We start from the raw sequence: 12,740 nt of genomic DNA, 5'->3' as shown, positions 1-12,740 counted from the left end.
TCTACCTCGTCTTCCAAACGAGGTTCTTCGCGCAAAACAAGATTTCGATCCGGAAGATTTTTTTACGTCTTGTGATGTAAAACTGCTCTAATCTCTGCCCTCGATTTCTTCTCAAGAAGTCAAACAGCTTAGAAGCAACTACAGGCCTCTTAGGTCTAACTCATTTTAGCTAAGATAAGCATGGAAAATTACGAGAAAATCAGGAGTATCGGCCGCGGTGCGTTTGGCACTGTGTATCTGTGTCGACGCATTTCCGATGGATGTCATTTCATCATCAAGCAAATTGCCGTCGAAGATATGAGTAAAGAAGAACGACAGGCCGCCATGAATGAAGTGAAAGTGTTGTCCATGCTAAAACATCCGAATATTATCGCCTATTTTGAGAGTTTCTTCGAGGAAAAGGCATTGATGATTGTCATGGAATATGCGCAAGGTGGGACGATGTATAACTTTCTCGAAGATCGCGAAGGCAAGCTTTTGGACGAAGACGAGATTATACGACTGTTTGCGCAGATCTTGTTGGCAATTCATCATGTCCACCAACGGAACATCCTTCACAGAGATCTCAAAACTCAGAACATCATGTTGAACAAGACAAGGAAAGTTGTCAAAATCGGAGATTTTGGCATATCAAAAATATTGACTTACAAAAAAGAGGCAGATTCCGTGATAGGTACCCCTTATTATATTTCGCCTGAGCTATGCGAAGGCAAACCTTACAATCAAAAAAGCGACATTTGGGCTCTTGGATGTGTTCTTTACGAGCTAGCTACGTTGAAGAAAGCGTTTGAGGCGTCTAATCTGCCTGCTTTGGTGCTAAAAATTATGAAAGCAAACTTTATTCCTATTTCGGAAAGATATAGTCAGGATTTCAAGAAACTTGTTCTCAGCATGCTTCAAGTTGATCCAACTAAAAGGCCGACCCTTCGGCAGATCATGGCACAGCCGCTCATAGTAAATGCACTGTTTAATTTGTCCACTGATGTTGGACGAGTGCCATGTAACAGAACTCCAAGGCCCATGGCAGGGATATCTGGTAATGTAATTGCACCTACATGTACAACACATGACATGTGTGGCAGGAAAAAAATTCAAATCCACTTGCCTAGTTGCACTTAAATTTTTCTTGCTATCCATACTCACAAAGCTACTGAGGCTAATTTCACTTGGCCACCGGGCCACCAAACTTTTTTTTTCACACGCCTAAGAGCAAAATTGACTAGCCCTGTGTAATTGGACCTGGGATTTTTCCTACCCTACAATAATTATCTATCACTTGCTTCCCCTAGCGGGATGTTATGTATCACCAGCACCCCCTGGGATTGACAACTGCTGGCTGACCCCAGGGATATGGTGGGCAATACAAGGGATCGCCAGAAATTGTCTGCAGGAAAGGAATTACATTGTGGAGGGGAAAAATTACAAATGTCCCAGCTTCCAAAAGATGATGTGTGTTTCTTCCTCTAATGGTGGGGATAGGGTGGTAAAGGGGTTATGCGTGACGTGATTTGTGCAAAAATTAGTGCTACACATGAAAACAGCTGAAATCTGGCCATGATCCGTGAATTTGTGATTTAAAGGAAAACAGGCTTGTGATTTGTGATTGGGACCCCTTCTTAATACCACCCTGTGGCATGGAGTGAGAGGTGGGAGAGTAAGAAAGGGTTATTCCACATATTGCACGTTATGTTTTATGTACAGTGCCTATGTATGCAAGGCTGCAAATCATTCTTTTGTAAAAGGACAGATGTCAGACCAAGTCACCATTTTGGTCGGACAAAACAAAAATGTGGTCAGAGATGTTGTAAGTTATGCCCCTTATTACTTTGAACATTATGTACATGTACGTACCACCTTTTGACCAAACTGGTTTTTATTGAAACTCAGCCGTAACTCCACTCAATTCTCCAATGAAATGTATCTATCGGTAACAATATTTTCAATGAAGAACTTTGTTTATCTTGACAGCTGCCATACCACCAACACGTGGACAATCTTCAAGCAGCAATCGACCCACGGGCAATCAAATCTATCGCACCAGTTCCACAAACTCTGCATCTGTGATCCTTGAGGGACTTCCAGATTTCAAGACGCCAGAGCCCCAGTACGTAGTGTACCACTGGGGTGGTGGCATCAGTACACCCACTAAACTCACGCTGCCGCAACATGACTCAGATGTGGTGCAGGTAGCATCTGGGAGGACACTCAAAACATGTGTGACTGGCGGCGGGAGAATGATCATCTGGGACTCTAACAAGAAAGCCGTGGATGTTTCATCTGACGGGGCAGACAAGGGAAGGTTACTGGAGGATATGTGGGTGCCCAGGTTCCTTGAGGGGCAGTCTGGAGTGACGATCGTCCAGGTGTCCTGTGGGGATCTGTTTGTAGCTTGTTTGACAGGTAGTAACAGTACAGTGAAGTGCAGTGCAGTGCACATAATTTATAATTAGTCATCTTAAGAACAGCTGGGGACAAATAATTAATGTTCATTTTTTTCACATAATTTATGGATTAGGCACCTAGGTTGAATGTGCTGTTTAATAAAATATTCACACCCCTCCCATGGAAGGGCTTCGTTTATTGCCCATCTTAAAATTCCAGTTTAGCTTTTGAACGTTTGGCGTTTGAAATGTTCCATCCCCTGGAATTTCCAATGTTCTTCCTTGGGGTGGGTATTGATACAAATGTCAAACAATGTCAATGTTCCCCGGACTCACACAACTGAAATTAATGACCAAAATTAGCTATGACCAGTCTTATGTGCAATCCCTTTGTAATGAAAAGGACATTAAGCATTTGTATAAGGAAAAAGAATTCTTTAATCATGGCTCATCAGGCCAGAGCTAAGCTATCCCAGTTTCCATAGCATGAAGCAACCTGAAGTATTTCTATTCTTCCCTTGATGGGATACTACCTTATTATAGGAAATTAACGCGTCATGAAATTAACGCAAATTTCACATTTTCGCGTTAATATAATTCGCGTTAATTTTTGTTAACTTTAATTTCCGCGCCGTTAATAATAATAATAATAATCATTTATAATTAAATGGAGCGTTAATTTCCATGACGTTAATTTCCATCATTTTGGCCCCAATTTTTCGTTACAGTCCAGATGTTCTTGACTCCAAGGAAAAAGCATAATTTTATCTTGCCACTATCATTGATACTGCGAAGAACGCCCAAAGTGGGAAAAGTACCACGAACATTGTTTTCGTTTAAGATTATACGCCTACAAGTGTTGAACTAAACTTGTCCCTGTTGTTTACGTCGCGTTAATTTCCTTTATTTTGAAATGTTACCCCCTCTTTCGCGTTAATTTCCTTTATTGGGAAGTAATTTTTTCTTCAATTCGCGTTAATTTAAGTCGCGTTAATTTCAAATACCTTAAGTAACACAAGCGTTAATTTCCTATAATAAGGTAGTTTGTCACAAAGTTGTGCCCAGCATTACATTTCCTGGTACCCATTTATGTAAGGGTTGTGTGTCTTTCCATGGGAGGTGCGGTGGTCTAATGGTTAGTGCGCCGTACTCCGGATCGAGCGGTCCAAGTTCGAGCCCCAGCCGGGGTCACTTGTGTTGTGTTCTTGGGCAAGACACTTTACTCTCATAGTGCCTCTCTCCACCCAGGTGTATAAATGGGTACCGGCGACATAATGCTGGGGGGGGGGGGGAACCCTGCAATGGACTTGCATCCCATTCAGGGGGGAGTAGAAATATTCCTAGCCGCTTAATGCTACGGAAACCGGGATAAGCTCCGGCAGTGTGGGCCACTTGGCTCGTGGCTTCTCCTGTGTGTCTTTCCAAGAACACAATGCAGTGCCCCTGGGTCAGGGCTGGAATGCAGACCGCTCAATCCAGAGTGCAGCATGCTAATAAGGCCACCACACCTCTGGCAATTATTAGGAATTTATGCTTTACAAATGCACCATTAACTTTATGTCTTTTTTTGGCCATAGATCGTGGAATCCTCATGACCTTTGGAAGTGGCATGCATGGCTCACTGGGGCATGGGAACCACAATGATGTTGTCCAGGCCAAAATAGTGGAAGCTTTGATTGGATTTGAAGTGGAACAGGTGAGACCAGGTCTTAACAGTGGGGGGGGGGGGGGGAGAGGAGATGGGCTCAGGGGGTAGGCTTATCTTCAGTGACATGTAATAACAAGTATTCATAAAAATCTACCCTCCACCAACCAACTGCAGCACAACCCAATAAATTATGTAGCTATCAATGTTAAGCTGCAGGTGATGGGGGAGGCTGGGCATAGGCAGTGAATTTCACAGCTGCAATTGTCTGCCCTTGGTGGGGACTTTTGACCGTTTAAATGGACTTTCTAACAGAATTTTAGAGAATTTTATTGCAGTTTTTAAGTTAAAATGCCCTTCCTATGCCCGGCCTACCCTGTCCCTGCAGCTTAACATTGATAGGTGCATTATTACAACAACACTGCATGTGCAAGGTGTCTATCAGCTGTTAGCAAAGGCCAGTGCAGTGGCTGACTTGGCAAACTCTCAATTTAATTGGCTGTGCAGCAACATGTATCATCTATCATGGATACAATTTAAAACTTTCAAAACATATTCCTCAGGGAATGTGTGCTATCTTTCATGAAGCATTTGAGTTGTTAGATTGCACTCAGCTTTGTAAACTTTGCAAGTTGGTTTTGCCCCTCACCAATTAATCTTGATCTTGCTGCCTGACTGATACATAGTCTCTCCCTGTAAACAATCTCTTAGTGTTTGAAACCGGAATTGTACTGTAGTTGATCTATGACTGACTCTGTCTGCCACGCTTCTGTGTTATGAAACTTTTATCGATTGAATCATACGGAGGCAAGCGTGGCCGAGTGGTTTAGGGCGCTGGTGTTGTAATCCGGAGGTCACCGGTTCGAGGCCTGCCCTTGCCACTAGCTGGATTCTCGGTTGCTCTTTCTCGGTTGTCCCGAGTTCAAATCCTCGACCACGCTTTGTATATAGCCAACTGGTCTGCCTCCTGCCAGTTGGGATTTTTAACCTTGTTATGTTCATTTATAAATTATTTGTTTCCTTTGTTTCAGTGGCATGCCTGTAAACTAGCTATCTCGTTGAGATATGAAGCTAAGTGCATGACCACTATAAACACATATTTATTTATTTATTTATTTTTTTTTTTATACGTTGAAGTTGTGTTACCTTCTCTAAACATACACTCATACTTCTCCCCTGCCCTCCCTACACAGGTATCTTGCGGTGCTTCCCATGTGATGGTCGTGACAGCCGACCGCGAGCTCTTCGCCTGGGGACGAGGAGACAACGGCCGTCTGGGGCTTGGAAACCAACAGTCGCACGCGCTGCCGCAACCAGTGAGCCTCGAAGCTGGCTTTACGGCGAGGGCTGTAAAGTGCGGAGTGGATTGCTCATTCGTATTAGCCCTCAACGACAGGCTGTTAGCTTGCGGCAGTAACAGATGTAACAAGCTAGCTTTGGACATGGAACAGCAGTCTGTTGACGAGTCCCATACACTAAAACCCATCACTGCTCCGCAAGTGACGGCCGAGCCTGTCAAATCTGTTACCATGGGAACATCGCACACTGCAGTGCTTACGGCCAGCGGTAAATGCCTGACATTCGGTTCCAACTCGTTTGGACAGCTCGGTTACGAGCGCGAGGCAGGCTCGCGCGAGCCTCGAGTTGTACAAGCGTTGGAAAACAAGAAATTGACATTTGTGTCTTGCGGGGACACGTTCACAGTTGCTGTGAGCAATGACAAGGAAGTGTTCGCCTGGGGCAAGGGTGCGCGGGGACGTCTAGGACTACAGTCGGACGAGGATTGTCCAACACCCAAGTGCCTTACTTTGCCTGAAAAATTAAAGGTGCTATCTGTGTCTTGCAGTCATAGTGCCACAATGGTGTGCGGAAAAGTGCTTTAAATAGAAACACTCTTCCCATGTCGACCGCGGTCAAACAACGATAGAAATATGTAAAAAAAAAATGAGGATAAAGTTCTTATTTTTACTGTTAAAAGTTCGATACTTAACCGGTATTCTAATGGTTTACTAAATCTTTTGGAGCTTTACTAGAAAAGTTCTACGTGTTTGAAAACAAGTAAATACGGACTTGTCGGCGCCATTTAAATATATTCGGTTCGGTTGCGGAGCGCTTAAAAAATAAAAATACTCGCTTATTCGAGGGAATGGAAATATATTTACACTCAGCAACTATTTTATCTATCCTTGCTGATACTTTCTCTTTAATATAAACGAAACTCTCCGAAATAGAAAGATTAACTGCCTGAGAGTTTGACCGCGGTGAACTTCCGATGTTGCGGTTCCAAACTATACTTTCTTTTGCAAACTTGGTTCAATTCCTATTGAAAATTTCAAGCTCTACTTTTCGCGCGACGGTAAAAGTAACAGTGGGCAACTCACGAAAACGAGCGGCATTCTGCTCAGAACTTCGCCTTCAGTGCTCAGGCTTCGCCCATATAGTTTTGCCTTCGTGCGAGTAGCACCGCCAGCTACGCAAGCTAAGGTTAATTTAATTTTCAAGGCACTATTGTTGACCATATTGACCATTCTTTTGTTTTATCGTTTCAAGACATTTATTTGGTAGGAAAGGAGGAAAATACACGCTTAAAAAACACAATATGTAACTTGAAATCAGTTTGTTCACGACAAAATTCAGAAGTTCAACCCAGGGCCTTCCGTACGTCGGTCGGAGGCTGCGAACTAGGTTTTTTACTAAACAAGCTAATGTTCTGGATTTATTATGTAAAAATATAATGAAATTGGTAATAAAATTACAATAATGATTTATGTTCTCTTCGTTATGGTTGTGAAAATAAAAATCGGATAGGTATACAGGGCTAAAAATAACGGCCGGTCAACGGACAATGTCTGGTCAAGAAGACAATTTGTCCGGACAAAGTTTCAGTTTTCCGTTCATTTTGACCGGTCAAGGGGGTTTTAAAAAAAAAAATTTTTTTTTTTAAAAAAATTTTTAAAATTACAAAAAATTCAAAAATAACCAAAAAATTTTTGCCTTTACCTAACGGTAACCCCATTGAGACCCTCGTCAATACATGGACTTTAAAAAAGTAAATGATGACCAGAAGGGCATCAAGAAGTGATCTAATCGTAAAAATTGCATCCAAAACAGTGAAAAAATAGCGGGGCTTTCTATGCCACGCAGAAGAAGTGGTAGTTTAAAATTGCTATTTTTCAATATTTGGACCAGTCAGAAACGACATGTGACGGGGCTAAAATCTGTTTGGCCGGACAACCTGACCGTCAACTTTCCGAAAATTATTTTGAGCCCTGGGTATATAATGGACTATCTAAAAATACTTCGATTTCCAAGTCAATATCACCATCGTGTCATTTTGAAGTTTAAAAAGTCCTTCCTAACGGATTTTGAAATCAGTTGTTCAGGTTGTGAAAGAGAGTTGCCACATCTTCCAAGGACTTGGCAAAAATGGACAAGTACGATTCGCATTCTTTGTCCGCATCAGCGGCAGATAGTACAATAATTATTCCTTCGCCATTGTTGTTAATGTCATTTGCCTTCTCAACTAGCTTTTTAGCTGTGGTTTTGTGCTTGTTGTAGCAGAAAATCGCTGAATGCTTCAAGCCAATATCTAAAGCCATGTGACGAGCTAGTAGTAAATGTGTGGTATCCCCACCAATTCTTGGGTTTACATCGACCAGGTACTTGCCGTGATCTGTAATAAGAACCTCAAAAGTGACCAGGCCAAAGTAGCCTCGCTCTTGAAGGTATTTTTTAACTGGTATAGTGAACTCTTGGTACACAAGTTGTTCGTACTCTTCTTGCTTGTCCCAGTCCACTGCTCCAGCAGTCCAGGAATACCCATTAAATCCCCCGGATGTCGTACCAATCCAAAAGATTTCTCCCGATTTCTGCAGATAAAACTGAAAACTGGGCACTTCTTTGACCCCAGGGATAAATTCTTGGAACACAATCTCTCCCTTCCAGCCGCACACTTCTCTGATTTGTCGCAAAGTGGCAGATAGCTCGCCCTCGTTCTTAACGAGACAGTTGCCAAGCCCACCCGAGCTCATGTCGACTTTAACCATGCAAGGATAAGAAATGGCATTTTCGTCCATGTGTCTTGGCGTTGGCGCTTTTATGTCAAACATGGAGCTCTTGAGTTGTACTTCATACAAAATATCTGGATCTATGCTGTGCTTTTCCTTCGGGATGCCTTGGAATGCCGCTGTTGTCACGAGTGGAATATCATCCTGCAGTCCTTCGTCCAGTGATTTGATGACCACGGGAGGGAAAGCGGGAAGCCATTGTTTCCAGTGCTGTTGCAAGTACGATTCTGGTGTGCACTCCAAAATAATTGGAATTTCATTCCCGGCTGCGGGAAGATGACGAAATGGCGACACCGCCAAACCGACGAAAACTCAGTGAACACGGTGGGAAATCGAATACTCGGTATTTCTTATCGTTCAAGAATCTGTATCCTTTGCCATATGAAGACGGCTTCTGTGGAAGAAAATAGGCTTCCTTCAAGTCTTTTTCAATAAGACTTCCAATGGTGACAGCGTTCTTGGAAGACATCACGATGTTTAGACCAGTTGCACTAGTCGTGCCAACTCCAGGCCTCAACGGCGATGGAAAGAAACGGCACAACTATTTGTTCGTACGATGTTCAGTCGGCTCAGCGAAGTCGCTAAAGTGTCCAGGTATTCCGTGAGGCCAGCAAAAGAAATATTGGCTTGTTGCACGCAACGGTTAGTCTGTCGCATAAATTTTCATTTAATATTCCTTAAGCTCCAGTTTGGAAAAACTCGGCGAAGGCTGTCATGCATTAGCCATGTCAGTACATATAAGCAGTGGCGAATCTTAAGTTTCTAAGAAATCTGAAGTACCAAGCGGTGCCCCCCTTTAAGGATAGATGTTCTGCAAAAAAAAAAAAAAAAAATTTGATTTGCCTCTCAGACCCTTTCATGCAAGTAGCAGCCAAAACAGTGTTATCAGTAGAGATTTTTAACTCCTTCTTTCTCCCCTTCTCCTTCCAAAATCAATTTTCGAGCCACATTTATCCTTAACTGAATTTCGACGTGAGCAATATAACAGTGGAAATATTGGACTATAAAGCTGCCAAGGGTCTCAGCGAATAATTATTCAAAAACAGACAGAAAACGTGCCGTATGTAAATGAAAATCACAACACAGTGTCTGGAAAGGTCTGGAAAGGGAGTAGAATAAATTCTATTTTGTTTCAGCAGAAAAGATCGTACACATATGACGGCACGATGTAATTGATTCAGTATCGGTCTATGGGTCTACTTTTCATTCAAAGATGGAGCTCTAAGAGTGAACGGATAAATCTCTATAACTGAACTTTTAAGATGGTAACGTACTCAATTACGCGTGTCTCGTTTAAATTAAACTTTCTGATCGACTGGAGGTTACATCGGTAGCGTTATTTTCCATTTTGCTTTTTTTAATGTTTTTTTAATCTTTTAGCTAGATTTCGCTTTCAGTCAAGCAAATTGTAATCGCAAAAATTGAGGCCTCCGCCAAACCTCCCAAACTCGTTAATAATTCGAATTCATTATGTAAAAATAAAGAAATGGATCTATAGCCTGAGCATAGATTTTGACGATTCTCTTTCTCCATTTACTCCTTAGTTATAGTTTTGATTGAAAAGATATATCAAACACTCGAGACAGTGTTACATGGGCTATCCGAACACCTCGAATTTCTTAAAAAATACTCCGCTGCGTGTTGTATTTTCAACTGTCTTCTCGGTGTTTGGGAATGTGATGAAACACGGTCTGGAGTGTTCGAAAAAAAAATAAACATAAAAACGCCGGGAGCCGAATTTCCTGCGTTGAGGCGATATATTGTGAAACAGGGCTTTTCAACATCGATTGGTTGTCGATTGATCTCTCTTATATTTTACATTTTAGCCCTATAATAGCCTTGATTCTCCAAACAGTTGGCTTAAACACCAGCTGACAGCTGAGCTCTAACCTACATACAAACAGCGCGGCCGGCACAAGGCAAAAAGTGATTTTCTGCATTTGCGGTCGATTCATTTTCGCGACGCTATCATATAAATCCGCTAAAATTAGCAAAATATGTCAATATTTACTATGAATATATCGAAAATATGGGAGGCGCGCGTGGCCTTATGGTTAGCCCGCCGGACTCAACATCGAACGGTCCGGGTTCGAGCCCTGGCAGGGGTCGCCTGTTCTGTTCTGTTCACTTTACTCTCATAGTGCCTCTCTCCACCCAGGTGTATAAGTGGGTACCGGCGAAATAATGCTGGTGGGGGTGCCCTGTGATGGACTAGCATCCCATCCAGAGGGAGTAGAAATATTCCTTGCCACTTAATGCTATCGAAACCGGGATAAATTCCGGCAGTATATGGGTCACTTAGCTTGGCTCGAGGCTTCCCTTTATATCGGAAATACGTTTTAAGATTCTAATGTTGTGTCAGGCATTATGTACGTATGTTATTTTACTTCGAGGGGCCTGAATGGGTAAAATGGGATTTGGGATTTGCTCCTGGGTTAACCCATTTTTCACTGGGAAAATGGGGTTTAGGTCAGTGGGACTGGGAATCACAGAAGAAAATGAAACTGGAAGACCAGAAAAGACTGGGAAATGGCTCTCTCCTCCGCAGAGGGCCTCTTTCGTGGGGGAAGGCGAAAAAACACGGGGGGAGGAAGGCGAAAACACGAAAAATGAAAAATACGGGGAGCGCGGGGTACGAGTGTGCCCCGCGCGCTTTCGTTTCGATTCTCTCCAGGCTCTGCGCGCTAACTTTTCACCTCTCCCCGTTCCTCTCCCTATTTCCCAGCCCGAAACACGAAAGAGACCTCTGCGGAGGAGAGAGGGGAAATAGGATTTGGGTAAAGCTTGGGCTGGGAAATGGGAATAACCCCTCTCCTCTTCAGGACCCACTTCTTAGTTACGTTTTCGTTGTTAAATTAATAAATTAAATAATAATAATAATTAAATAAATAATAATATACAACAACTATAATAATATACAACAATTTATGCATTCCGATTGGCTATTGCCTAAGAACACGTCAAATTATCCCAGTCATAAATTGTTTACTATTTACTTGATTCACTGCACGTGTACCTGGCTAAACACTAGAGAACGTCGCAATTAAAATGTTGCTTTTAGTAGTGACGGTAAATGAACGCTCCTAGTACTTTGGAAAACGGGGAATGATAAGGGTTCTTTGCAATCAAAACCTAAACCGGCGCTTGAAAAACCAAATACGTGTTAAACTGCCTGTGCTTTAATACTCACGGTTAGTCGTTGGAGGTCATTTTGACAGCGACGTATACGCGAACTTTAAGAAATTGCGGCATGATGATACCCACTCTGTACACTCTGTACCCTGCCCCCTACAAGTAGGGCTTTCCACATTGCTCGGCCTTTTTGGCCTTTTCATGTTTCGGCCTTTTCCCCTTCGGCCTTTTTCCTCTCGGCCTTGTTGCATTTTGAGCATTTCCGTCTCCGAGATTCCGTGTTGTCTGGCATCGAACGTTTCCGATTCGGGCCGGTTTCGGGATTATCTGGATTCCTTTCGGCTCACTCATTCATTTCCTCTCATCCATACGTCATCGATTTTCCACTTTTCTCCCCATTTCCCCTATTTCTCCTGTCAACTCTGTCCCCAGCTTGTCTCGATGGAGCAGCGTTTTGGATTTTTGAGCACTTTCGGCACTTTTCCACTTTTTTGGATTTTGGAGCCTTTGGCACTTTGGAATTCGGGCAACTTTTGGGATCTCGAGCAACTGTGGAAGCCCTACCTACAAGCCCTTTGCTAATCTAAAAAAAACGTGAACTAAGGGATTTAAAAAAAAAAGAGTTTGTCGAAATTTTACACGTTAGGTACCGAATAAACAGCAACTGGACGATATATTGTGAAACTGAGTTGTTGTTTGAATATTAATGATCGATAATGACCTCTTTCATATTTTGGATTTTGGCTCTAGAATATGGCTTCGATGCTTTAAGCATTTGCATTTAAAGCTATTTAAGGTATAACGTAATTTTCGGCCAGTTACAGCATAAGCTATAAGCGATCTTCTGCATTTTCGGTCGATTTATCGCCTCTCGCAGAAATTATGAAATCCATGGAAATAGGCAAAATTATTAAGTCACTATGAATATGTATGTGGAAAATACCTTTTGGAGATTCTTATAATTTAGACATCATATGTAAATGCTTTTTTTCGATAAGATAAAATGGAGGGGAATCTTACCTTAACTTTCCCAAAAGCCTCTAAATATAGAGAAAATGAGATCTCGGTTTGATCTTCGATTCGCGTGAATAGTAATGCAGAAAAAGCAGGTTAGCCGGTGGGCGAGTCAAATTTTATCTAATCGAGATCTACTTGATTAACAGCACGTACCTGGCTAAACGTTAGAGAACGTCGCAATGAAAATGTTGCCTTTAGTAGTGATGATAAATGAACGCTCCTAGTACTTTGGAAAATGGGAATGATAAGGGATAAAGGGTTCTTCGGAATCAAAACCTAAACCGGCGCTTGAACAACTAATACATGTTAAACTTGTTTAGTCTGGGTGTCTTCTAATCGGCACTTGAACAATTAATACGTGTTAAACTTGTTATTTATATTAGCGTGTCTTCTAACGTTCTGCATGAATACGTGACAATACAGCGCCATGGAAGCCAGGCAGCAGTCGAAAATAGAAAGAATCCAGAAAAATCCAAGGGTCAATTTAGGCACGACTCT

At 42.3% G+C, this 12,740-nt stretch overlaps 1 protein-coding gene and 1 pseudogene across 2 annotated transcripts; one reads left to right on the top strand and one right to left on the bottom strand.

Moving 5' to 3' along the window:
* Positions 1–40: 40 nt before the first annotated feature.
* LOC144660818 (serine/threonine-protein kinase Nek8-like) lies at positions 41–5,977 on the top strand. The gene is made up of 4 exons (XM_078521545.1): positions 41–1,036; positions 1,969–2,400; positions 3,959–4,077; positions 5,220–5,977. The coding sequence occupies exons 1-4, from the start codon at positions 181–183 to the stop codon at positions 5,907–5,909; spliced, it is 2,097 nt and encodes a 698-aa protein (XP_078377671.1). The 5' UTR covers positions 41–180; the 3' UTR covers positions 5,910–5,977.
* A 1,086-nt stretch (positions 5,978–7,063) lies between these two features.
* On the bottom strand, positions 7,064–12,598 carry LOC144660819 (uncharacterized; annotated as a pseudogene). Its single transcript, XR_013572167.1, has 2 exons — positions 12,396–12,598; positions 7,064–8,904 (listed from the first exon to the last, which is right to left on the bottom strand). The product of XR_013572167.1 is annotated as an uncharacterized LOC144660819 (transcript).
* Between the last annotated feature and the right edge of the window lie 142 nt (positions 12,599–12,740).

The sequence above is a fragment of the Oculina patagonica genome, chromosome 7 (genome assembly GCF_052425735.1).
Source record: "Oculina patagonica isolate OP01 chromosome 7, crgOcupat, whole genome shotgun sequence".
NCBI classification, from domain to species: Eukaryota; Metazoa; Cnidaria; class Anthozoa; order Scleractinia; family Oculinidae; genus Oculina; species Oculina patagonica.
This window is presented reverse-complemented; position numbering and strand designations above follow the sequence as displayed.

Coding starts and splice junctions, on each gene's coding strand:
- LOC144660818 (XM_078521545.1), top strand. CDS start 181: ATGGAAAATTACGAGAAAATCAGGAGTATCGGCCGCGGTGCGTTTGGC. Junction 1,037..1,968: donor GCCCATGGCAGGGATATCTG/GTAATGTAATTG, acceptor TTATCTTGACAG/CTGCCATACCACCAACACGT. Junction 4,078..5,219: donor TTGGATTTGAAGTGGAACAG/GTGAGACCAGGT, acceptor CTCCCTACACAG/GTATCTTGCGGTGCTTCCCA.